Consider the following 26,853-nt stretch of genomic DNA (forward strand, 5'->3'; position numbering starts at 1 on the left):
CTACTATGTATATGTTTGAAATTGAGATGTAAGCCAAATGCTGATCCAATCACCATCTAAAGGGACTCTCTAATTCTGTGGTCAAACGAAAGTAAATAAAGGTTGAAGAAGCCTCAATTTTTTGTTGGAATCAGCTACTTGTATTTTATATTTAAAGACAAATTTACCTTGTATTATAGAATTTATTATGTACTCAAAATTATTTTAATATAATTTAAAGACCACAAAAAAAAACCTCGTACTGTATTTTGAAAGGATATATTAAAAATTATAAAATTTTCATAAAAAATTACAAATAATATAATTTAAAGCTAAATTTTACAAATGAAATTTAAGAAATGGTAGTCAAATCTATAATTATGTGTTATTTTTTTTAAAAAAAATTAATAAACCCAAGCTTACAAATATGAAATATCTATAATAATAATAATAACTAAAGATGCTAAGGGAGGGGTTGATGCCCCGACCAGCCCCCTCTTTAGTTAGGTCCTGATTAGTATTTAAATTTTAAAAATGACAATCGAAAGTAAAATATACACTCTGAATGCAGAGATTATAATTAGAATGGTCTGGTTTTTCCTACATCCTTTCAATACTTAAGTTGATTCTGGGCAATTTAAGCTCTGTCGGTCATGCATCAAATGACCCCCCAAAAAAGGACAGTCGAAAGTAAAGTATAATTACAAAAAGAAGGCATAAATACTTTATGTTTTAACAACATTCATACATAGATGTAAGCAAAACCAGAACTGTATTTTAACAGAATATTCCCCATCAAAACTAACATTCCTTATTCAAAGAAAACTATTAATATATATATTTTCCATGATTAGTTATTCTTAGGAGGGTGGTGCCTTGGTGCATGATAATCAGCATTGAAAGCCACAAAACCTGACTGATGTTCATCCACTTCATCAGGCAAATTCACAGTAATTTGGTCGCACCCTTTATTATTATTATTATTATTATCCCCACACTTTGATAACTTTGAAGTCGACCCACCAAGTCCAAAGGCACCACTCATATTTTCCACATCATTCAGCTTCTTCATTTGCACCATTTTCCTCCCTCTTAGCCATTTCTTGTTTATAGCAGCAGTTACACTTGCAGCATGTTCATCACCACCTTTCAACAATCCCTGGTAAAACCCCACTTCTTTTTTTCAGATATACAAAACATTCATTTATAATGCAACAAGAAAAGTTAAATTAGACACCTTGTTATTAGTTTTATTACCTTTCTAATTGGAACTGTCATATGGTTTGAATCTGGGATCCCATCTGTATAAAACAAAATTATAAGCAACATGCAATATTAAATAAAAAGGATTTTGATGTAGTGTTATGTATGTACCTTTGGTGGCTTGTGCAATGGAGATCAATGCAGCAAATAGAAGCAAAATGGAGAGGCATGTTATGACCCTCTCAGCAGCCATTTGTCTTGCTAGAAATGGCTTATGTTGAGTAAATGAAAAGAGAAGCAAACTAGGGTTTTAGAGGTAGGGAGATTGATTGATTGATGACCAAATTATCAAGTCAAATATAGGTTATAGCACCTATGTAGCAAAACCCAAGTCAAGGCTATGGTTTCCAACATCTGCCTAGCTTTTCAAAGTGATTATATATAGAGAGAAGAAATCTAGTTGAATTGATTTTTTTTTTTAATATTTACACATGGAAGATATTTGAATACTATAATATATTGCATCTGAACACTCCAATATATCACCCCACTTGTGTCAACGAGATTGAAGTTGAAACTATATGGGAATCTCAATGCTTTTTTCGTTTGCAATCACAAACGGAATTTGTAGTAAATTTAAGTACTTGTTTCAAGGTCCAAGATGAAAACTGGGGTCTAAGAGAGAGGGTTTTTTTTTTTTTTTTTGTTCGTAACAAATTTGCGTGGAAAACATCGAAGCTATGGTAACAATGCAAAAAGTTTTGAAAGAGAGAGGATCCAAGGGTTTAAAAGTGGTCCATCAAGCAGCTTAGTATTAGAGGTAATGGTGGAAGCTTAGATAACGTAAAATGCAAGGTACGTGTGTTCTGCGCCTGTCTGCCGCCATGCAGTCAACGAGAAATATTAGGTTTTCGTTTTTGTTTGCCCCAAGCAGGCTATATTGATATACGGTTTCAAATCTTGATTTCCCAAATGAGTAGGCTACTATTCCCCAATCCCCACACCTTTGTTTTTCTTGAATGATTTTCAGCCTTTTCAAATCCTCCCTCTATTGAAATTTGGCAAACAATGGTTGCTACATCTTAAAATATTTAAAGTATTAATATCATATTGATCAAGTTCTTTCGTTTACTTATCTTTTAATTTAGATGTTAATTACTAAGTCAAATATAATGAATAGATGATGTTATAAGCATATATCTATACTTATTACATTAATAACTTCGATATAATGTACAAAAAAAAAAGAATCCTTCTAAACTTTTATTGGGTCTATCTACTTATTTAATCTATCAAATTTAGATTATCTATATGGTAGGTTTAAACATGTTATAATCTATCCATATGTTTTAATTATGCTGCAAAACCATTGTTAATTTGTTAACCTAACTATATATATTTACAATTTATGCATCATTGATAGGAATAAATCAACATCTCACACATTTTACTAATAAGTAATTCTTACTAATAAGATTGAGTCAAACAACCTGAATATATTATTTAAACATAGGAAAAACAAGATAAATTCTTTTATAAATCATTCTCATCACATTATCCATAGTCCTTTTTCAATTATTTAATAACATTTCAACAATTTTTTCTATGTTATTGATATATAATTTTAGTATGTTTTTACCTAGAACCCTAAAACTCGAATCCAAAACATTAAATCATAAACTCTAAATCTCAAATCTCAAACCTCAAATTCTAATCATAAACCCTAAGTTTTAAACCTTGAATCTAAAACTTCAAACTTTGAACACTAAACTTCAAATCCTACACTTTAAACCCGAAACCCTCAAAAATTGGAATTTAAGCTTGAGCTCAGGGATTAAGATTTAAGGTTTGGAGTTTGAATTCGAAATTTAAGGTTAAGGTTTTGGGATTGGAATTCAATATTCAAAATAAAAAATATTAAAATGATGTATTAATAATATGAAAATTTTGTTAAAATATTATTAAATAATTAAGAAGTAACAGGGAAGGGTCCAAAAACAGACCCAATGGGGATGTAAACCAAGACACCGCAATCTTTTTTAATAGCTAAGAATTTGTGAAACCCTGGTCCTAAGGGTAGGATAGGTTAGCATAGGTGGGTAGCTCGAGCGTAGTTTCCACAACACCATTTGAATGATTCGGTGGGTCTAAACCCGCCAGCCACCACCGGCTAACATATTTTCACACACCTACACGTCGAAGTATGTGCCATAGTTGTGTCGGAATACAACCAGAAGCATGTTCTGCCACATGCCCACCACATAATTATATTGTACGAAACCGTAGTTGGAGAAGAAACAATCTAGGAAGAAACTGCTTCAGCGTTTGCTAGCTTATAAACATGAGATTGGATGATAGATAAAATTAGTAATGCAAGTACTTCTAAACTAGTAAGTACTATAGAATATATGTCATCTGGAAACAGATTATATTTTAAAAATAATTGTATAACCAATACAAATGAAAACTTAGTTTTACCCTCTAGTTCTCAACCCGAGGAAGAAGAGGATAATATTAGTACAAACAGTACACCAATAGGAATTAAAACTGTACAAATTCTTATATTTCCTACCGAACCTAGTAATAATTCTAGAAAAACTAGAATGGAAGAAATTCAAACTTCAACAATTGACAAAAAGTCAAAAGTTGAAATAAAGATTAAAGTTACATTTCAATTTAGAAAATATAAAAAATATTCTCTAAATGCTTTGGTTGACACTGGAGCTACAATTTGTAGTTGCAGAAAAAATGCGATTTCTATAGAAAAATGGGAATTAATGAGAAAACCTATAAAAATATTAGGGATAGATGGTAGCAAAAATATAATAAAATATAAAGCAAAAAATATACAAATTTACATAAACAATGTTAAATTTATAATTCCTAAGATAGTTTGTTTTCCAAAAATGAAAACAGATTTCTTATATCTAATAATCTAGGCTGGATTTCAGTAGTGAACCGGTTTGGTTCAAAGAGTTCAATAATTTTGTTATTAATCTCTTTTATTTCTACTTCAGCAGTATTTGTATATTCATTAATAGAAGTCCAACTGATTGCTAGATCTTCTGCTAAATCATTAATATCAGAATTTTTTGTCTGAATTCTAAGGCAAAGACACTCTTCTATTAGAGGGTCTGTAATGGAAATAAAGTAATTGGGTTTAACTTTAAATCCTATTACGCCTGTATGTAAATTAGACTGAATTCCTCCAATAAGTGCTTTTATTGGATTTTCAAATCTTTTATCTAAAAGTACTGCTATAATAGGAATATCATGACCTCTCCTAAATAAGGCTCTTATAGTAATCATGATTATACCTAAATGAATATATCTAACTTGAGGATATTTCTTTCTAATCCTCTTAATTTTTTCTTTAGTAAAGAGTGGGATTTCTGTTAATCCTCCTCTTGTATCTTTAGCGACTGTATTACCGCTAATTTTTTCTATATGTCTCTGTGTCCAGATTTTGAACTTAGAGATCTTATAGATTTCTTCTTTAGAGATATGATTTTTGTTAATCTTCTCTATCATTTCATCAGAAAAGTCTTTTTCTTCTCCGATTATACTTCCTAATTTAATATTCTGTTGTTCAGAATTAGGAATTTCTTCTAATTGATTTTTAGAATTATTTCCTATATTAAACATAAAAATATATTCATCATTATAAATTCTTTTTCTTTTGTTAGAAATGTTTTTAACAATATAATCTATTTTAATATTATTAAACTCTTTAGAAGTTTTTCTTCTAAAATATTGACTTAAAGTTTGACTAGAAAACTTTTTATTTTCTAGTTTTCTTATAACATGTTTTTTATATTTCTTTTTATGTCTATGATGAGTATTAGGATTTATTATTTTATATCCTAATAAATGTTTATAAATATTTTCCGTATTTTCGGAATTAATAGTTAAGTTTTCTAATTTACTAGTCAAAATACTGTTTGTATTTTGATCTATCTCAAATTCTAATAGATAATCATTTGTTTGACTATCTGAATCTAACTTCCTTTTCCCTCTAGGATCTGGTGGTTCAATATCCATGGGTTCAGGAATTTCTATATTTTCTTCTTCAAATGAAGTGGTTTCTTCATCAGAAGTATAGGTTGAGACTTTTATGTCTTCATCCTGATCTGTTGAAGTTTTTTCTTCATCAGATAAATTTCTGTTTTTTATTTCCTGATCTGTTGAAGTTTTTTCTTCATCAGATTGTTTCTTATATAATTCTGTTTTTTCAGAATTACTTGTACTACTACTATCATCATATTTTAACATATAATGATAATTAAACATACTAAAAAGATCTTTATGTTTTTCATAAAGTTCTTCTATTAATTTTAAATATTCAACTCTTTCAAGTTGATCATCAGTAGTAGTAAATTTTTCTTTCCAATGTTCTATAAGTGTTTTATAGGACTGGAAATCATATTCTTTTTGTTTATCTTCTTTTTTACGTTTTTTATGTTTTTTATAATTTTTTATCATAGATGATGACTCATCAGATGAAGTGTTTTCTTCATCAGATAAAACAAAAATATTATCTTTACCATTACCATAATATAAAGGACTTAAATCTACATTGGACTCTATATTATTATTAAAAACTTGATCTAATTTATTATTAATATTAGTTAGTATTTCTTTAGACTCATGGTTTAAGTCTAAATCTTTTATATTACCTATGTTATTTACTTTTTCTTCTACAAAACTGACCTTACTATATAATTTACCAAAATAAAAAGAAGTCATATCAACAAGACTATTAATACCCTTACTCAGAGATGAAATGTTATTTTCATTTCTAGAGTCTATATGCGTAATATGATCACAAGTTTTATCTTTAAACTGACACTCGATTTGCTCCATATTATTTGCTTCGGGTACCTAAGACCGGCCTGTAATCCTAACGTCTTCACCAAACGCCTAAACGTCCACTCCGGACTCAACGGCAACAAGAAGACAAATTAACAAATATAGGTTTTGAAACAAATAATCGTGAAACAAACAGAAATGTAAATCAAAGATAAGAACTTACAATAAATATTACGATATTATTTCTCCAGAAACTCGTTACACCGGCACCTCTGATACCAACAGGGGGAGGGGACGAGTACAGGGTATGTGAGTATGAGCGGAAGGGAATATAGACTCTTTATTAACAAAAGGAAAATGTTTACAAAAGAGAGAAAACTAAAAAGTAAAGTAGTTAGTAAATTTTTCGATGCTGTACAATTGAACTTTCCTCTCTATTTATAGAGGAGATTAAAAATTCTATACAATTGTATTTTGAATCCTGAACAATGTTTCTGATAACGATTCGGCTTTTTTGTGGATGTGGTTGCTTCCACGTTTCCATCTTTTTGTATCTTTAATTGCATGGACCTGGTTGTTTCCACGTTGCATGCTTGTATTAATGGCTGCTTCCATCACTTGCTTGTGTTATGGTAGCTTCCATCATTGCTTACATCATCATTGGTTTGATGATAGCTTCCACGTTGCAAGACTTGTTTGTCTGCATATGGATTGTCTTCTTTTGTCTTCATCATGGATTTGATAATGACATCCACGTTGCCAAACTTTGTTGTCGGTATGTGGATTTCCTCCTTTTCAGGTTGCCATCTTTGTTGACTTCAACCCTCTTGCATGTTGTTGAGATTCATTTCTTCGATCTCATCCAAATGTAAAGAATCTGATGAGAGTCTTGGTGGTGAGTTCCACGTCTCCCATATATTTTTTATTTTTTCTGTGATGTGAGATGGAAATTCTTCTATCTCCATTTCTGCTATCTTTTTTTAATAGCTTCACAGATTCTTCATTTCTTTCCTCCTGGATGTTTTCATTCGGAAATGCCAAAATTCTTCTACCATCCGTCCAGAGTTTGTAAACTTCATCATGGAGAAGATAATGGGCTTGTGATAATAAATCTAGTCCTGTTTGGACTTGATAATCTTCAAATTTATTATGACATTTATCAATTGTTTTTGACAAATGTTCTTTATCTTCATTAACAGCAGATAATTAGGGTGTTCCTATCATCCTTTTAATAACCCAAATTTGATACGGCTGATAGAATTTTTCTTGTTCAGCTATACCAATTAGACTACTAATATCAATATGAAAATAGTAATAAAAATCATCATTGTTTATGATGTTTTGTAAAACAAACTTTACTATAGCTGGAAAATCTTTTAAAAGATGAAAAGAAAGATTTTGCACAACTATTTCTTTAGTGAAACCCCATTCAATATTGGTTATATCAAATGGTTCATGATCAAGTCTGTATTTTAAAGTAGAAAATTCATTATCTAAATAATCAGTAAAAACATAAGCTTGTAGAAAATATTCTGAAAAAGCTTTTTGAAATTGAATTTGCTGTCTGCAAATTTCATTATTTAATTTTGTAAATATTTCTACTGGTAATAATTTCCTAGCTTTATTATACATACATATTCTAAATACTTTATTCATAATAGAATTGTTTTTTCCTTTATGAATAAAATATTGAATAATATCAAGAAGATTGTTTATCTCCTTAATATCCATAAATTCGAGTTGGAATTCATCCCAACCTCTATATAAAATAGATTTTAGTAATAAATCTTCAGCTTCATTTTCTTTAGTTGTTTTTTCAACTAAGAATGATGAAAATCTGGTAAGAGCTTTACGGAAATTGGCCCTTTGTTGTGAAACATGGGTTTTCCATATTTCATTTATAAAATCATAAATTTCTGGTAATAGACCAGGGTTATAAAAATCTTTAATTTTTGAAAGATCTTTTTCTTCTTCAATTTGTTGTTGTTTCAACAAATTGTCTGATCTTTTGATGACTTCAGCAAAGCTGTTTTGCATTACTGAATTTAAGTTTTGAGACCATTGACTCACCGTGTTTGGGGTCAATGAAAAAGTATTTCCCATTGGTTGGTTTACCATCGGGTAATTTAAAACATTTGTTCCAAGTGGTTGGTTTACCATTGGATAAGGCACATAATATCCTTGGTTAGGATAAAATGGTGTTTGTGCAGGTACAAATCCTTTTTTGGAGTTTGCTTCTGCTTTCCCTTTGTTGGGTTTTTTATGAACGGTAGTCCATTCACCCATAATCAGAGGTTGTTTACCTCTATCCATGAGGCCTGCTCAAGAAATCAGCAAATATTAGTAATAAATTGCAAGTATTAGCTAATTATTTTTAACTGGTGTAAATTTTTTATTACACACAATTTTATTATCTTCTTCAATTGGAACTTCAATAAAATCATCTCTTGCTGATAACCAAATAGAGTAAAAGGTAAATACTTACATATAAAATTATTACTTAATAATATTCTTCATCAGAATCAGTTTCTGATATTAATTCATATAATATTTCATTAGGATTTGTTTCCTGTATGAAACATATTTCTAAATCTTGTTCTTCAAGATTTTTGATCATTTTTCTAGCATTTTTCCCTTTATTAGGACAATTGTTAGCTAGATGACCAACTTCATCACAAATAAAACATTTACATATTTGTTTCTTTTGGTTGGAAGACTTTTTCCTAACCACTTTTTTATTTTGACCAGAAATTTTTTTATTACCTGGTTTCCATTTTCTAAATTTATATTTTTTACGTTTTTTATAAGTTTTGGGATATATTTGTTTACACCCAAATTCCCATTCATTTTCTAATATTTTAGAACAATATTTATGACTTAACTTATTTTTGACTTGTTTAGCCACTTTACTTTGCAAACAGTGTAAAGTTATTCTTTCTTTTGCAAAATTAATTCTATTACCTATAGTATCTATATTATCTTTTGAAAGCCCTGAGTTTCTACAGTACTTATCTACATAAGATACGTATTTGTTTATACATATCTCATCCCAAGGTGGGGGTAACTTATGAAAGTATTGGTTTTTCCAAAACTCTATATTTTCATTTCTTAATTTTTGATATTCATTAAGAAATTTTTTAGAAAATTCTTCTAAATATCTAATATCACATAATTTTATTTTTGAAAGAGTATAACTAGCTACACTATCTTGATCTTTTTTATCACAATAACCACAAAATTCTGTTTTTAGAATTGAGGTTAATCCTTTTAGAAGATCTTTAGGAGTTCCTATTTGGTTTAATAAAAGCTCCTTTTGTTCTTTTCCTTTCTCAGACTCTTCCCATCGTCTAAGAAATTGAAGAACAACTCCTTGAAAAGTTCCAACAAAATAGTTTAAAAACTTTTCTTTTGACCAATTGTTGTTGTTTACAACAATAGTCATTGACTGTGCCCAATCATCTATGACTTTTTCATAGTCTGCTATAGGAGTATTAGTTAGATCTAAATATATTCCTCCTTAAGCAACATTTCTTTTATTTAAGTCATCTATTCTTTGTTGAACAGGTTGACTTGATGATTCACCTGGGTATTCAGGCTTGACATCATTAGTAGCAATATTTTCAGTGTTATCACTAAAAATTCTCATTGTATCATTATTTATTTCAAAATCTCTATTTAAATTTCTAAGATAATCATCTGTTTGATCATCTAATTCTAACTTCCTTTTTCCACGAGGATCTGGTGGTTCAGTATCCATGGGTTCAGGAATCTCAGTATTTTCTTCTTCAGATGAAGTGGTTTCTTCATCAGAAGTATAGGTTGAGACTTTTATGTCTTCATCCTGATCTGTTGAAGTTTTTTCTTCATCAGATAAATTTCTATTTTTTATTTTCTGATCTGTTGAAGTTCTTTCTTCACCAGATTGATTTTTGAATAATTTTGTATTTTTAGAATTACTCGACTTACTACTGTCAGTATCATCATATTTTAACATATAATGATAATTAAACATGGAAAATAGATCTTTATGTTTTTCATAAAGTTCTTCTATTAATTTTAAATATTCAACTCTTTCAAGTTGATCTGTAGTGTTAGTAAATTTTTCTTTCCAATGTTCTATAAGTGTTTTATAGGACTGGAAATCATATTCTTTTTGTTTATCTTCTTTTTTGCGTTTTTTATGTTTTTTATAATTTTTTAACATAGATGATGACTCATCAGATGAAGTGTTTTCTTCATCAGATAAAACAAAAATATGATCTTGACCATTACCATAATATAAAGGACCTAAATCTACATCGGACTCTATATTATTATTAAAAACTTGATCTAATTTATTATTAATATTAGTTAATATTTCTTTAGACTCATGGTTTAAGTCTAAATCTTTTATATTACCTATGTTATTTACTTTTTCTTCTGCAGAACTGACCTTACTATATAATTTACCAAAATAAAAAGAAGTTATATCAACAAGACTATTAATACCCTTACTCAGAGATGAAATGTTATTTTCATTTCTAGAGTCTATATGCGTAATATGATCACAAGTTTTATCTTTAAACTGACACTCGATTTGCTCCATAATGTTTGCTTCGGGTACCTAAGACCGGCCTGTTATCCTAACGTCTTCACACAACGCCTAAATGTCCTCCCTGGACTCAACGGCAACAAGAAGACAGATAAACAGATATAGGTTTTGAAACAAACAACCGTGAAACAAACAGAAATGTAAATCAAAGATAAAAACTTACAATAAATATTACGCTACTTTCTCCAGAAACTCGTTACACCGGCACCTCTGATACCAACAGGGGGAGGGGGACGAGGGTATGTGATTTATAATAATTCGTAAAAATAATTTTATTATCAATCCTTATTTATAAATCATAATTAATATACTGATAAATAAAGTTATAGAATAAATAAAAATAATGTATAATTTTAAAATATCACATCTACTGTTGTTTTACTATTAAGAAAAAGGGGATATTTTTTATTTTAATTATACTTAAATTTTATTTGGGAGAAATAAAACTAATTAAATTAATAAAAACAAAGGACAAATTTTTCTAGAATTTCAAATTAGACCCATAATTTTAGATAATCTAAGTAATGGGTGATTTTAGGATTACATTTTATATTCTAATATTTTGACACCATTTAAGAATGTGAGATTACGAGTGTCTAAAATATTTTGAACCGGGAATGTGAGATTACATGAAAACTAAACAAAAAGAAGAATATGAAAATATACATGGATTATTACTTTGATAATACAATCGGTGTTTCATAAATGATATTAACAGCCTGTCATATGTCTCATTTATATTTATATATTTTTATTTTTATTTTTTAAATATAAAAAAGGGTACTTGTAATCTTTTAACTTTGTGTGTAAAATAAAAAAAAATTTCTATCCTCGATATATCAAATAATTATCCAATAAATATATCATTGACAATATATATTGTTTTTTTTTCAAGTCCATGGTTAAAGTTTATAACTGACTTTCCAATAATTCTTTTTCTCAAAATTGAAATTTAAATTCTCTTAGCGTAATATATATGACTGCACCCAATAGTTATATTGGTATAGATTAGACTTGTCCATGGGCCGGGTCGGGCCGGGCCCGGAAAAAATTTCGACCCGACTCTTAGGCCCGGCCCGACCCAAAATATGGGCTTGAAATTTTGCCCAGGCCCGGCCTGGGAAAAAATAATAAGACCGAGCCCGGCCCGGTTTTTAATAAACACAAAAAAATATTTTAAAAATAAAAATAAAAATAAAAATAAAAATATTTTTAAAATATTTTTAAAATATTTTAAAATTAAAAATAAAAATAAAAATATATATATTTATTATATTTGGGCCGGGCCAGGCCGGGCCCGGGCCAAAAAAGTTGAGCCCAAGCCTGGCTCATTTAAACGGGCCTCGTTTTTTTGCCCAAGCCCATATTTCGAGCTTATATTTTTACCTGAACCCTCCCATATTTCGAGCGGGCCGTCAGGCCAGGCCGGGCCGCCCGGCCCATGGATAGTTCTAGTATAGATTAGGCTGTATTGGTTGAATGTTATTATATTTCCTTCATTGGAAAAGCCAATGCCAGTTGATCAATCTTCTTTCTATTGACAACATTTCTTCTCCATATGCATCGAAAACGTAAGACAATTACTTGAAGTTTTGTTGTGTTAATTTACTGTTGTTTTTGCAAGTTCCATAGGTCCGTTAGGTCCAAGAAGCTGACTGTGGCTAACTATGGCCTTAAACCCATTTACAGAAACTAGAAATTCAGGGTCAAGTAGAAACCAAGTGATCCAAGACTTAGCCCGTTATAGTTGACTACTTCATTGGTCCCAAGCCCACAGTAGCCGTAGCCGTAATTTTTTCTCTGTTTATAATTTTGATCATTTGTATTTGCTGCATAGGATTTTTTTGGGTTTTTTATCCAAATAATATAAAAAATTAAAATAATACCAAACTAGTACCACAATTTTATTACGTACCAAAATGGTACAAACAATAAAAAAAAAAGCTAGCTGATGAAGTGACAGGACCCTAGTCGAGGGTCTGCCACAGGTGACACCAAAAGTGCCAGTGGCAAAGGTAGCACCAAAGGTGTGCCACTGCCACAGGCGGCACCCCTTTGGGACCATTATAATGGTCCCCAAAGTGGCAAAATGAAGATGCAGGAAAGAAAAGAAGAGAAGAAGAGAAGAGAAGAAGGAGAAGAAGGGGAAGGAGGCGTAGAAAGAAGAAAAAAGAAAAAAGAAAAAGAGAAGGAGAAGAAGAAGAGGGAGAGAAGGAAGAAGAAAGGAAAAAAAATAAAGTATAAAGGAAATTTGCTTATTTTTGTTGTTATTATTATAATGTGATTGGTTTTGATTTAATTGAGATTTAATTTTAAATTTATTTTTTTGCAAGGTATTATTTGATTAAAAAGAGATATTAAGGTATGTTTATATTTATCTATATTTTCATTCATTCATAATTTAATTTTAATTTTTATGTTATGTACATACTATGTCTTATTATTTTATTATTTATGTTATTATTTATGTTATGTACATTCTATGTTTTATTATTTTATTTAATTTATTTGTTAAGTGTGTTTTATGTTGATTAGATATATTTTTTATGAAATTTATTTAGCATGTTGTAATGAGATTTTTTTACAAAAATAGAATTAAAAATAAAATACCGAAAAAATATGTTTATGAAAAAATAAAATACGAAAAGAAATAAAAAAAAACGAAAATAGTATATTTTTTGAAAGTAATAAAATTCGAAAATAAGAAAAATACGAACAAAGGACCAAAATAAGGGGTTTTTACTAAATTTATAAAAAAAACACACTAAAATAATACATTTCAAACATTATGTACTAAAACAATATAAAATAATAAAATACGAAAATAGTATATTTTTTGAAAGTAATAAAATCCGAAAATAAGAAAAATACGAACAAAGGGCCAAAATAAGGGTTTTTACTAAATTTATATAAAAACACACACTAAATTAATACATTTCAAACTTTACGTACTAAAATAATATAAAATAATAAAATACGAAAATAGTATATTTTTTGAAAGTAATAAAATCCGAAAATAAGAAAAATACGAAACAAGGGCCAAAATAAGGGTTATTTACTAAATTTATATAAGAAAACACACTAAATTAATACATTTCAAACTTTATGTACTAAAATAATATAGAATAATAATATACGAAAATAGTATATTTTTTGAAAGTAATAAAATCTGAAAATAAGAAAAATACGAATAAAGGGCCAAAATAAGGGTTATTTACTAAATTTATATAAGAAAACACACTAAATTAATACATTTCAAACTTTATGTACTAAAATAATATAAAATAATAAAATACGAAAATAATATATTTTTTGAAAGTAATAAAATCTGAAAATAAGAAAAATACGAACAAATGGCCAAAATAAGGGTTATTTACTAAATTTATATAAGAAAACACACTAAATTAATACATTTCAAATATTATGTACTAAAACAATATAAAATAATAAAATATGAAAATAATATATTTTTTGAAAGTAATAAAATCCGAAATTAAGAAAAATCTGAAAATAAGAAAAATACATTGAAATTAAAAATAGAAATTTATTTTGAAGTTGCAGGCATCGCCATGGCTCGATTGATTAACAACGATCCCCACATATCTGATGCGGCTAATAATATGGTAATATATTGTTATTTGTTAATCATGAGTTATATTAAAAAAGGATATACATAATATATAGAAATAAATCATGTTATCCTAATATTTATTTTCAGTAATTTAACACTATCAAGGCTCGTACCGCGTATTAAGGGGCCGGGTGAATGGTATAGGATATCCTCCAGATGAACGATTGATGCCCTACTTGGAGCAAGCTGGATTCGAGTCAGCAACATTGATCCGAACGTTCGACTTGCGATACGATTTATTATCTACACTAGTAGAGCGGTGGCGCCCGGAGACCCACACTTTTCATTTTCCGTGTGGGGAGTGCACAGTGACTTTAGAGGATGTTGCACTGCAGCTTGGGCTCCAAATCGATGGGAGTCCCGTAACGGGAGTAGGTGCATTTGCTGAGCCGACTGCACTATGTTATAGCCTACTAGGAGACTCGCTTGACAATGATGAATCAAATTTTTCGGGCTTGAAATTTACATGGTTGAAAGGCAAATTTAGACACTTATCAGCTAATGCAACTGAAGGAGAGTTGATGTGCGCTGCTCGAGCGTATATCATGCATATTATAGGGGGAGTACTGATGCCCAGTTCAAACAATAACAAGGTTCATATCATGTACTTACCTAATGCCACTGAAGGTGAGTTGATGTGCGCTGCTCGAGCGTACATCATGCATATTATAGGGGGAGTACTGATGCTCAGTTCAAACAATAACAAGGTTCATATCATGTACTTACCTCTATTAGCTGATTTGAGTAATGTTCGCTCGTATAGCTGGGGCTCCGCAGTTCTGGCAGTGTTGTATCGGGAGCTTTGTCGGACGACAAAGCCTACTATCGTAGACATGGGCGGATGCCTTACATTGTTGCAGTCCTGGGCACTTTATCGGATGCCATTCTTGGCATCAATTAGTCATCAACCATATGTATATCCCCTAGTTAACAGGTGATAAAATATAATTTGTCATTAATTGTAACGATACTATATTCACTTGAAATTTATTTTCGTAGATGAAGTATTTATCCAGGTATCAGGAGGTCGTACACTGTCCCGATATACCGTCTGATGATCGAACAGCATACCGGGGAAGGGGTAAGCTATTCTAATATTCGTGACATGTTACTTTCTATATCTTACTCACACCGTGTTAAATTATAACCATGTTATTAATCATGCAGTTTATATGGATGCCATATCGTAGACCGAAAATTACAGCTATTATACCCTCGTTTGCCTACGTTCATTCTCATATGTGGTGCACTAACGCACCAATTATAAATTTCAATGTAGTCGAGTGGTACCATGGGGATCGAGTGCTACGACAGTTTGGTTGCGTCCAATATATCCCAGATCCGCCATGCGAGGTGGGGGTGGTTCACGGCATCAACAAGAGAGGGAAACCGCAGTTGAATTGAGGGGTTAAGCACCGGATATTTGTTGCGTTGTGGAATAATCGGATGGCTCGAATACCTCAGATGGTTATGGCTTCCGATTTGCAACCATCAGTAGAGTACATACAATGGTACTTTAGTTTGGCAAAGCAAGAAGTAGGATCTGTGTATATTTTCCATATAGCCAGGTCCCATCCACCTGCACAAACGGCTTGCAGTAGGGAAATATCCGCACACATGGATCAAACGTCCAGAACATCCGATGGAAAATTCTTTTCCCCAGCTGTAATTGGTCGTCCGGGTCATAATAAGGTCTTGCCTGTAACTCAACCACAGTCTTCGGTACGTACTCCCGCATAATAGCTATCCATCCTTGTAGCTCGTTATACAACGAATCATAATCCCCATACAATTGCTCCATTGTCATCTGTTTAGCTATCCATGCCTTTCGATATGATACTTGATACTGGAATAGTGCTTGCATTTCGACAATCAGTATCGAAACTTTAATGGTCGGTATGTCCTTCACCATTGGCATGATACACATACAGATAGTTTTGGAATCAAGTTTTCGATGATCTTCTGTCATACGTGTTGATGTGCATGTATGAGGCCCAACAAATTTTCGTATCTCCCACATCTGCGAATTTTGAATGAATGCAGCTCGTACCCACCAATTGCAGCCTTTCGTTGCCTTCCAACACTCCTCAATATACACTGTCGGTTTAGACACTACGACTTTATAATCCACTGATATGTTCATGCTATACCGTTAAATAGCAAATACGCACTCTTCTTTACTTTCGAATCTCTGGCCGACAAATAACTCCTTATGATCGGAATTTATGGCCAGCCGGTGAGTAATAAGTATTTTAGGGTACTACGGGAACTCAACTACATGTGCTGTGTCGGGATCTATGAGCGACATGTGTGGCCCAGGATTATTGTGTATCACAATACGTCACATCTAGTTCTCGACCGAAGACGCGTTAATGTTTCCATCGTTATTCACATCTTCATCGTCAATATCATCAGGTACATCGTCCACATCGGGATCACTGTCACTATCGACCTCTTGATCACAATGATCGCTACCATTGTATCCATCATCACCAACCACATCAATATCGGGTGTAATATTGGATTGTTACCGATCCCACCTATAGTCGATTCACTATCAACGTACGATATTGGAGCCACCATGCACGGTTCTTGAGCTCTATGTTCTTCACCATATGCATTGACATCTTCATTTTGCTCCATATCGGCTAACTCAGCAAATAAGTGAATCGGTGCATTTTTGTCACTCTCATTCCCACAGTAAAGAGCGATCATTGTCTCCACGTCTTCGTCGTCTACAATTTCCATTTTGATGAATTTGATCGGATCTGTCGAAACTGGAAACTTGTAGAAAATTTTTGATATCCTTCTACCACAACGTCTAACAATTTTTGCATTAATCCTTCCCTTCATATCATCCAACGAGACATTTCTATTAAATCTTATTGCTATTTGTTGCCGACATTCAAATATACATCCAACAGTTGTTGTCAAGATGATTCCATTGAAATAAATGCATACGGAAAACTTATCATCCATCTTCAATATTCAATCTGTTAAAAAATAAACAAAATTTCAAAAAACAATTTTGAACAGTAAATAAATTACTTAAATAAAAAAATAATATTTCAATATGCAATTTTTTTCATTCATAAGCTCATACTATTTCAGTTATCATTTTGTACATGAACAATATTTAACCATTAATCCTAATAACTAACACAATAATAATAATAATAGTTTTTTACTAAAAATAATACTAACTAACAATAATAATTAGGGTTTTACTAGAAATAATAACTAACAATAATATAGTGTAAAAACTAACAATCATACTAACTAAAATAATAATTAGGGTTTTTACTAATCCTAATAACTAACCATAATAATAATATTAATTTTTTACTAACAATAATACTAAGTAACAATAATTATTAATAACTAAACTCTAAAAACTAACAATAATAATACTAACTAAAATAATAATTAGGGTTTTTATTAATCCTAATAACTAACAACAATAACTAAACTAACAACAAAAAACAATAAATAATATACAAAAAAACATAATAACAAGATAATCCATTATTTTTTTTAAAATATCTTATTTTTTTCTATTTTTTTCTTCTCTTTCTTTCTCCTTTCTCTATTCTCTTTCTCTCTTTTTCTTTTCTTTTTCCAGCACTGCCCTCTCTTTCTCCTCCTTCTCCTCCTCCTCCTCCTCCTTCTTCTCTTCTTCTTCTTCTTTTTTCTCCTTTCCTTTTCTTTCTTCTTCTTCGTGCAGCTGAAGTGAATTGGGGACGATTATAAGGCTGGGGTGCCGCCTGTGGCAGTGGCACCTTTGGTGCCACCTCTGTTACTGACACATTTGGTGCCGCCTGTGGCAAACCCTCGACCAAGGTCCTGTCACTTCATCAGCTAGCTTTTTTTTTATTGTTTGTACCATTTTAGTACATAATAAAATTGTGGTACTATTTTGGTATTATTTTAATTTTTTTGTATTATTTGGGTAAAAAACCCCGAATTTTTTCAGTGTGTTGATACAAGATATGTAATTCACATGGAGTACTAAAAATGGATAGTTGGGTTCATATAGAATAAGAGTTTGGAGGCAGCTGTTTTGTACAAATGTCTTCTGAAATAAGATCATAGAGTGTTCTACTAAGATGTGATTTAATTGTACCTTATAGAATTAATGGTGAAATTTTAAAAATTTTATTGGATTGAGTGAATCTTGATATGATCTAGTAACAATTCACATGATAAATCTATAGAAATCTTTTTATGGACCAACCTCACTTTAATCAAAGTGGTTAACTTAATGAACAAGATTAGAGACATGTACTTATCATTGTAAAATGATTCACAAAGGATTCCAGGTACTCGCACAAACAAATAGTAAAGAGTGGTATAAGTTAGAGTTGTTTTCAATTTTCATTTTCCTTTCATAGTTGATTTAAGTGTGCTTCAGTGGTGACGTGGTGGGATAAAATGATCACTTATCCATCGATTATCGTTAACCCCTTAATAAAATGACGACGTGATACTTTAATTCAAGAGTGAATAACTTAACTTCTAAATTAAGGCTAAAATTAGAAAATTTATTACAGGTGTATGCGTCTAATATTTATTTGGCATAATAATTTATTTGACCTTTCGACTTTAAAAAAAATTATTTTTGTCTATCATTTATTTATTTTTTATTTTTTTAACTATTAAACTTGTGTTATTTGTCAAATCACTTCAAATTGGATAGAAAAGTTAATATATATATATATATTAACTTTGCTGATGCAACATCCTCGTGTATACCATGTATATGCCATGTCATCATTAAAATCTTTTTATATTTTTTTATACTTTTTAATAACATTAATTAGTTATTTAATAATTTTTATAAATTTTTTAGTAAGATTAATTAATGACATCCACGTGATAATTTATATGTATGTCATATCAGTAAAGATAATAAATATAATTTACATGTATGTCATATCAGTAAAGATAATAAATATTAATTTTCTATCCATTTTAGACAAATTGTTCTTTTAAAGATTAAAAATAAAAAATTAAATAAAGAGTTACACCTATTTGTTTTTATGAAATAAATGAGATTATCATTATTTTCAAATATGAAAGAGAAGTAATGCTTCTCAAATTTGAGTTGGATTCATGACGGCAGTGGATGGGCGCTTAATTAAAAATTTTAATAATTTTAAGAGTTTAAATGGACATTTTTAAAAAAATTGAAGTTTAATTAAAAATTTTAAAAATTTTGTGAAATTAATGAAAATTTTCAAAAGTTTTAGAAGAATTAAATAAAAAGTTTCAAAAAAAACTAAAAGGCCTTAATTAAACATTTTCAAAATTGAAATATTTTTTATGGGAGGCTCCATTGGCCACCATTACCTTCTGCCCCTGATTCATGGAATATTGTTGAAACATACATATAAGGGGAAAGATAACTTGATGAGCATCAAGATTCAAATGAAGCCAAACATTGCTGATTTCTCAGCAAGAGCAATTTTAAATTCTTTTGGAATTTTAGATAAAAAAATTAGATTTTTAAATAATTAATATTATTTTTATAGTTTCATAAAACTAAACTATGAATTTTCAGATTTTTTAAAGAAATTTATGATATTTGTAGAAGTTTTTAGAATTATGCTAAAAAAATTCCAAAAGTACTAAATTGATAATAGAATTATATGAATAGATTAAAGGAATGAGTGACTTTATTGTAATTGTCTATAGTATAGTGACTAATACCATAGTTTACCCAAAAAAGAATAGGGGGGATCTAGAATAATTGGCCTCTGAACTCTAACCTTCCCCACCTTATTTCCGGGTTTCTAGAACCTCCATTCATTCCCTTAACCCCCTCTCAGTAGGGTTTTTAGTTTCTTATCTCCATTTCTGCTTATTCCCACACTCTCACTTTCTCTTAAGCATTGCCTTTATGGCTTCAGTTCCAACTAGAAGCTTAGCTACCCCATCTTTAGCTACTTCTCTCCCTTTAACAAACCCCAACAAGGCCTTCACTCTCCGAACCCCCTTTCTAACCCCAAATGCTCTCAACAACGCCTTCTCTTGCTCTGGCTTAAGGTGGAAACTTGAGAAGACAACCAACCTGATTGCGGTTCAGTGTGTGACGTCCACAGTTGCTGAGAAAGAGACCCAAGTGACTTCCGGGGAAAAATTTGAGTACCAAGCCGAGGTGGCTTTCTTTTTCTATTGGATATAATAGCTTTTGTTTATTAATGGGTAGGTGTTTGTTTAATATTGATGGTTTCTCTCCTATGTTTTGGCACGATTTTTACATGGTTGCAGGTTAGCCACTTGTTGGATTTGATTGTTCATAGTCTATATAGCCACAAAGAGGTGTTTCTGAGAGAGCTTGTAAGGTGAGAGAACTTTTGTTTTCTATAACTAGTCATTTCTTTTCTTTCTTTCTTTCTTTTTTTTTTTTACAATGAAGACTCCTAGTTTTGAATTGAAACTAATGAAGAATTCATGTTTTTGCGCTCTAGTAATGCTAGTGATGCTTTAGATAAGCTTAGATTCTTAAGTGTGACTGAGCCCTCACTGCTTGGAGATGCTGGGGAACTTGAGATACGCATTAAGCCTGATCCAGATAATGGGACTATCACTATCACGTACGTTTGCTTATGACCTTTCTTACTGAAAAAGTTGAAATGGAGGACTTATTTTCTTAAAATTTCTTTTCATGGATTTACAGAGATACTGGTATTGGCATGACAAAAAAAGAGCTTGTTGACTGTCTTGGAACAATTGCTCAAAGTGGTACTTCAAAATTTCTTAAGGCTCTTAAGGTAACCTCTTTCATATATATTTTTTTAAATAAAAGAGTTTACTGTTTTTGGTCACTTACTTGGCATCTAATTCTCTGTAGGAAAATAAGGATCTAGGGGCAGACAATGGCTTGATCGGTCAATTTGGTGTTGGATTCTATTCTGCCTTTCTTGTTGCAGAGAAGGTAACATGCTATCTGCTTAATTGGTATCTTGCATTATGATCTTTCCGTTCCTATTTGAAGCCTCTTTTTGGTTCAATAATTTTCATGTTTAAGCGTTAATTGCATTTGTTTGCTTAAAATTATTCTTCATCAGGTTGTTGTGTCCACAAAGAGTCCAAAGTCAAAGAAGCAATATGTTTGGGAAGCTGTAGCAGATAGTAGCTCCTATGTGATCAGGGAGGAAACTAATCTTGAAAAGCTTCTAAACCGTGGTACCCAGATTACACTGTATTTAAGGGTACTCAACATGTTCCTTTTTTTTGTCCCATTACATCCTGTTTGAATATTTCTGTTTAACTAGTGTATTTGTATGTTGAAATATGAAAAGAAGATTGTAGATGGAGTTTTGAGATTTTAATGTTGTATTTATTGGTATAATGGCCTTTACATTCTGGTTCTTCCAAGTGCCAAATTTGGTCTAAGATGTTTTTCTCTTGCAGTTAGATGACAAGTATGAATTCTCTGATCCGATCAGAATTCAGAATTTGGTGAAGAATTACTCCCAATTCGTTTCTTTCCCCATCTACTGTTGACAAGAAAAATCAAGGACAGTCGAGGTTAGTGTATGTTTGTATGTACTTCTCTACTAGTTCTTTAAGCAAGGGTACGCAATTTACAAATATCAGACTGACTAATTGTTACCCCTCTCCATTGCCTTCAGACTTCTCATGTTCTTAATCAGTACTGACTTTGAACCTCATGGATGTCTCAAGTTGTATAAACCAGTGTTAAAATCCTCACCATGTTTGAGATTTATAACTATATATGTATATATATACACAAACTGTGACTATATATATGTATATACAAACTATGAAAAGAATTTGTTTCTTTTGAAGATGTTACCATTTGGCTTAAGCCCATCAATGGACTTCTATTTTTTCCCTGTCTCCATAGCCAATGCGAAAGAGTCACTCTATTTTGTTATGTGCACTTGAACTCTGAGCGCATGGAAAGTTCTTGACCATTCTTTACTATATTCAACCTTTGAGCGGGTAGAGGAGGAAGAAAAACCAAAAGAAGGAGAAGAAGAAAAGCCAGAGGTAACCTTTCCCTGCTTTTGATATTAATTTTTGTAGCAAACTTTCTTTTTTGTAAATATTGTGTTATAGTGGGCTTATCTGCTTGTTGACAGGGTGAGAAGAAAAAGAAGACAACTAAAACTGAGAAGTATTGGGACTAGGAATTAGCAAATGAAACAAAACCAATATGGGTGAGTTTGTTGTTCTGTCACCTCTATAAATGCAAGTTTTAATGCCTGCTTTTTCTTAAGAATATCCTCTATTTTCCATATGTTTTTTATTGTTATAAACCATCATTTACATGTCTTTTGGGAGGTCTGTTGTAGATGCGAAATCCGAAGGAAGTTGAAAAGGATGAGTACAATGAATTCTACAAGAAGACTTTCAATGAATTCTTGGATCCTCTTGGATACACTCACTTCACTATAGAGGTAAGTGTGTATTTATAGTTTTATAAATTAACAACTTATGCCTAGCAAAAGCCATTAATGTTTCCCTTGTAATTATGCAGGGTGAGGTGGAGTTTAGGAGTGTTCTGTACATTCCTGGCATGGGTCCTCTCAACAATGAGGATGTTATGAATCCTAAAACAAAGAATAAACGATTGTATGTGAAACGTGTATTTATCTCGGATGATTTTGATGGAGAGCTGGTAAGTTTTAACTTGGTCACTTGATAGCTCTATTTATAGAGTACTAAATTTTGCAGTTCTGAGTTCTTTTGTGGGGACTTATTATATTGCTTTGCATCGAATAAAACTCAGATGACTAGAAAATTTTAGTCTGTTTTGGTTTAAGTATCCTTCCATTTCTTGCTTGTTTAATGATAAAGCTATAGAAAGCTTCGGTTTTTTTTTGTGTGTGTGTGTACTTTCATATAAGGTGACTGAATCCTGAAATTTTGCAAGTGGGGGTTGTGATAATAGTTGATCCTCTGTTTGTAGCTTGTGTTATCAAGCTTTAACTTGTATTTAATCTTTACGTTATTTTTCAATTTCCACGATACTTGAGCTTTGTGAAGGGTGTTGTGGACTCAAATGATCTTCCCCTAAATGTTTCTCGAGAGATCCTTCAAGAGAGTCGAATTGTAAGATTAATTTTGTTTACACTTCTGTAGTTATATCAGCAAAAATTTTACATCCACAAGCATGCTCATTTATTGCCAAGTACAATTCTTATTTTCAGTTTAGGGGCTATGTGCAGTGCAACTAGCTATTTAATTACTACTGTTACTTGTGTTATTTACTATTCTATAGTTAGTATGTGTTAGGTGAGAATCATGAGAAAGAGGCTTGTCAGGAAAACATTTGACATGATTCAAGAGATCTCTGAAAGTGAAAATAAGGAGGTACATAGCATGGTGGGGATCATATGTTTTTTCATTATTTCTGACTTGAACTTTGTTGATTAACTTAGCTGATGATGAAAATTAATTACAGGATTACAAAAAATTCTGGGAGAACTTTGGCAGGTTTCTAAAGTTGGGCTGCATTGAAGACTCTGGTAATCACAAGCGTATAACTCCATTGCTTAGGTTTTACACATCAAAAAGTGAAGAGGAATTGACAAGTTTGGATACCTATGTTGAAAATATGAGTGAGAATCAAAATGCAATTTATTACTTAGCAACTGACAGCTTAAAAAGTGTCAAGACTGCTCAATTCTTGGAGAAATTGGTTCAAAAAGACATTGAGGTATGTTTGTAGATTTGCATTGGATGTACAAGGTTATAAATAAACTTGGCATTTGGTCTTTAGGCTGCCGAACATGAAATTTGTAGTCTTTAATAATGTGATTAAATTTGATAGATGTCACCTAATAGTGAATTGCCTGAATCATGTTTGGGCAGTCTTCTATTTAGAAATACCATGAAAGACTTAGCTTAAGAACAGAAAAGAGATAACATTTGTTGTTTCTTATAATGATAGGATGAAAGAGACCTTTATATTCTTGTTTTTACTAAACCCTTGTTTGTCTTTTTCTTGTAGTGGATATGGTCTCTTTGCTTTTGATGTTCCATGATAACTGATATAGCTTCTTGTTTTATAGGTTCTCTATTTAATAGAACCTATCGACGAGGTTGCCATCCAAAATCTGCAGACCTACAAAGAAAAGAAATTTGTTGATATTAGCAAGGAAGATTTAGAACTTGGTTGGTGTTTATGACTTCATCTTTTCATTTACTTATTTTTGCTCTTAATTTCTGATGGCTTTGGAGTGAATATGATGGAATTTGTCATCATACAGGTGATGAAGATGAGGTAAAAGAGAGGGAAACTAAACAAGAATACAACCTTCTCTGTGATTGGGTAAAGCAACAACTTGGAGACAAAGTGGCCAAAGTCCAAATTTCGAAGCGTCTATCCTCTTCACCTAGTGTGCTTGTTTCTGGCAAGTTTGGATGGTCAGCCAACATGGAAAGGTAAGCAGTTTGCTTTTACTTCTCAATATGAATCATAGAAATATTTGAAACCTATTCTTCAACTAGTATTTTCAAATGCATAATGAAGGTTGATGAAAGCACAAGCCCTTGGAGATACTGCAAGTTTGGAGTTCATGAGGGGAAGGAGGATACTAGAGATTAATCCAGATCATCCAATTATCAAGGATTTGAATGTAAGACCGTGTTAGTTAAACTTGATATAAGATGTTGTAGTTTGAGTGTGTAGTTACGATGTTAATTTTGGTTCTATTTTCCATGCAAGCTGCATGCAAGAATGCACTCGAAAGCAGTGATGCCAAGAGAGCTGTTGACTTGTTGTATGATACAACATTGATCTCCAGTGGTTTCTCTGTAAGTGGATAGAATCCTTTATTTGATTTAGGTTTAACATATTTGCAGATTTTTATGTATCATGTTATTCTTACATTCATCTTTGATTGTACAGCCTGAGAGCCCTGCTGAGTTGGGAAACAAGATATACGAGATGATATCAATGGCACTTGGAGGCAGATGGGGTAGATCAGAGGAGGAAGATGAGATTGAAGCATCAGAAGCTAGTGCTGCTGAAACCTATATGGGTGACGATGAAATTTCAGAGACCCAAGTTATCGAACCATTGGAAGTACGGACAGAGAGTGATCATTGGCAAGATTAAATATGGTCAAAATTATATTGTAAATTTTCATATATTATTTGATTGGGATTTAGCAAAATAATCCGGAAAATAAAAGTGAAGAATTTTGTGGGTTGAGTTGGGGTAAAGCCACTGAAACAGACAAGTTTTTGATGGTTTAATATGATCATTTTGGCTGTGCATAAACTGATTGATATTTAGCGAATTTTAGAGCATTTAAGTTACTAAATGCAGACATTTGTTAAGTAAAACCAAATTGATCTAACAACTTAGATTAGTGGGCAATTAACTAAACAAAATTGGATAGGAAGCACGCCAAGATTTAGTGCATAAATTAATAATATTTATTTAAAGATTTATATTTGATCGATGATAATGCATAAATTTGCACACCAGAAAAGTCTTTACATTTTCAAAAATCTATCCGTGTTAATCTGAGCTCGCAAGTCTGAAAATTTTTGAGTTCGGAAAAGTTCCAGCTCGAAAAAGCTCAAATTTGAGCTTGGCAGAATCCGAACCTGAAATCAATCTGACTAGAGCTAAAGATAAATTCAACTCAAAGCTCAACTTTATAATTGAACAACCATAATTGACATTAATAATTATTGACATTAATAATTAATATAATTTTATGATAATTTTTTAGTTTTTGAAAATGTATTAATAAGTCTTACATATTTATATTAAAATTTTATTAATAGGAAAAGTAGTTAATAATATTTTTATGTTAAATTATAAAGTGAAATAAATTTTTAAAAACATTAATTTAATATAAAATATTTTAATACTATAATTATATATGTATAATAAATATATAAAATTAATAATTATTAAAATCTATAAAATTAAATTTTAATGATAATATAACAATATATTATATAACTATTACCGAAATTAAAATCAATTACCTAACTTGACTTTAAACTAATATAATAAATTAGTATATTATTAATACCTAAAATAATAAAATATATATAACTATTACTAATACTAACACATAATATAACAATATATTATAATGTATTAGTAAGGTAATATAATAATATATTATAATGTATTAGTATTACTAATACATAAAATAATATTATAACATATAACTATTACTAAAAATATATTAACTACTACTATAATATAGATTAGGTTAATTCACGATTTGACCCTTAAATATACTTGCTTTCTCACTTTAGTACCTAAACTTTTTTTGGTCCTAGTTTAGTAGCTTAAGTACACTCAACTTCCCAATTTGCCATCTAAAGAATGCTTTCATTATATTTTTTTAATCCATTTTTGGCAGACATTAAAAAAAATCTTATAGCCAATCATAAAGCGACACGTGATGCCTTTATGTAAAAAATATGTTTTATTTTATTAAATGTATATGCACATTAAAAAATATAATAATTGGAAATAAATATAAAAAAATTCAGAAAAAAATATAAAATCTAGAAAACAACATAAAAATTATAAAAATAAAATTCACAAAAACATACAATAATTGCAAAGAAATTAGTTCAAATTGATAATATTATTACAAAAAATGTAAAAACTTATAATAAAATATTGTAA

At 30.8% G+C, this 26,853-nt stretch overlaps 2 protein-coding genes and 1 pseudogene across 2 annotated transcripts; 2 read left to right on the forward strand and 1 right to left on the reverse strand.

Moving 5' to 3' along the window:
- Positions 1–677: 677 nt before the first annotated feature.
- On the reverse strand, positions 678–2,676 carry LOC107919733 (uncharacterized). Its single transcript, XM_016849118.2, has 3 exons — positions 1,354–2,676; positions 1,237–1,280; positions 678–1,138 (listed from the first exon to the last, which is right to left on the reverse strand). The coding sequence occupies exons 1-3, from the start codon at positions 1,433–1,435 to the stop codon at positions 830–832; spliced, it is 435 nt and encodes a 144-aa protein (XP_016704607.1). The 5' UTR covers positions 1,436–2,676; the 3' UTR covers positions 678–829.
- An 11,704-nt stretch (positions 2,677–14,380) lies between these two features.
- LOC107919322 (protein MAINTENANCE OF MERISTEMS-like) lies at positions 14,381–15,617 on the forward strand. The gene is made up of 3 exons (XM_016848801.1): positions 14,381–15,147; positions 15,230–15,294; positions 15,493–15,617. Exons 1-3 carry the CDS (start codon positions 14,381–14,383, stop codon positions 15,615–15,617), a joined length of 957 nt encoding a protein of 318 aa, XP_016704290.1.
- Positions 15,618–19,968: 4,351 nt separating this feature from the next.
- Positions 19,969–25,473, forward strand: LOC107920529 (heat shock protein 90-5, chloroplastic-like; annotated as a pseudogene).
- The last annotated feature ends 1,380 nt before the right edge of the window (positions 25,474–26,853 follow it).

This window comes from Gossypium hirsutum, chromosome D13 (genome assembly GCF_007990345.1).
Source record: "Gossypium hirsutum isolate 1008001.06 chromosome D13, Gossypium_hirsutum_v2.1, whole genome shotgun sequence".
Taxonomy (NCBI): Eukaryota; Viridiplantae; Streptophyta; class Magnoliopsida; order Malvales; family Malvaceae; genus Gossypium; species Gossypium hirsutum.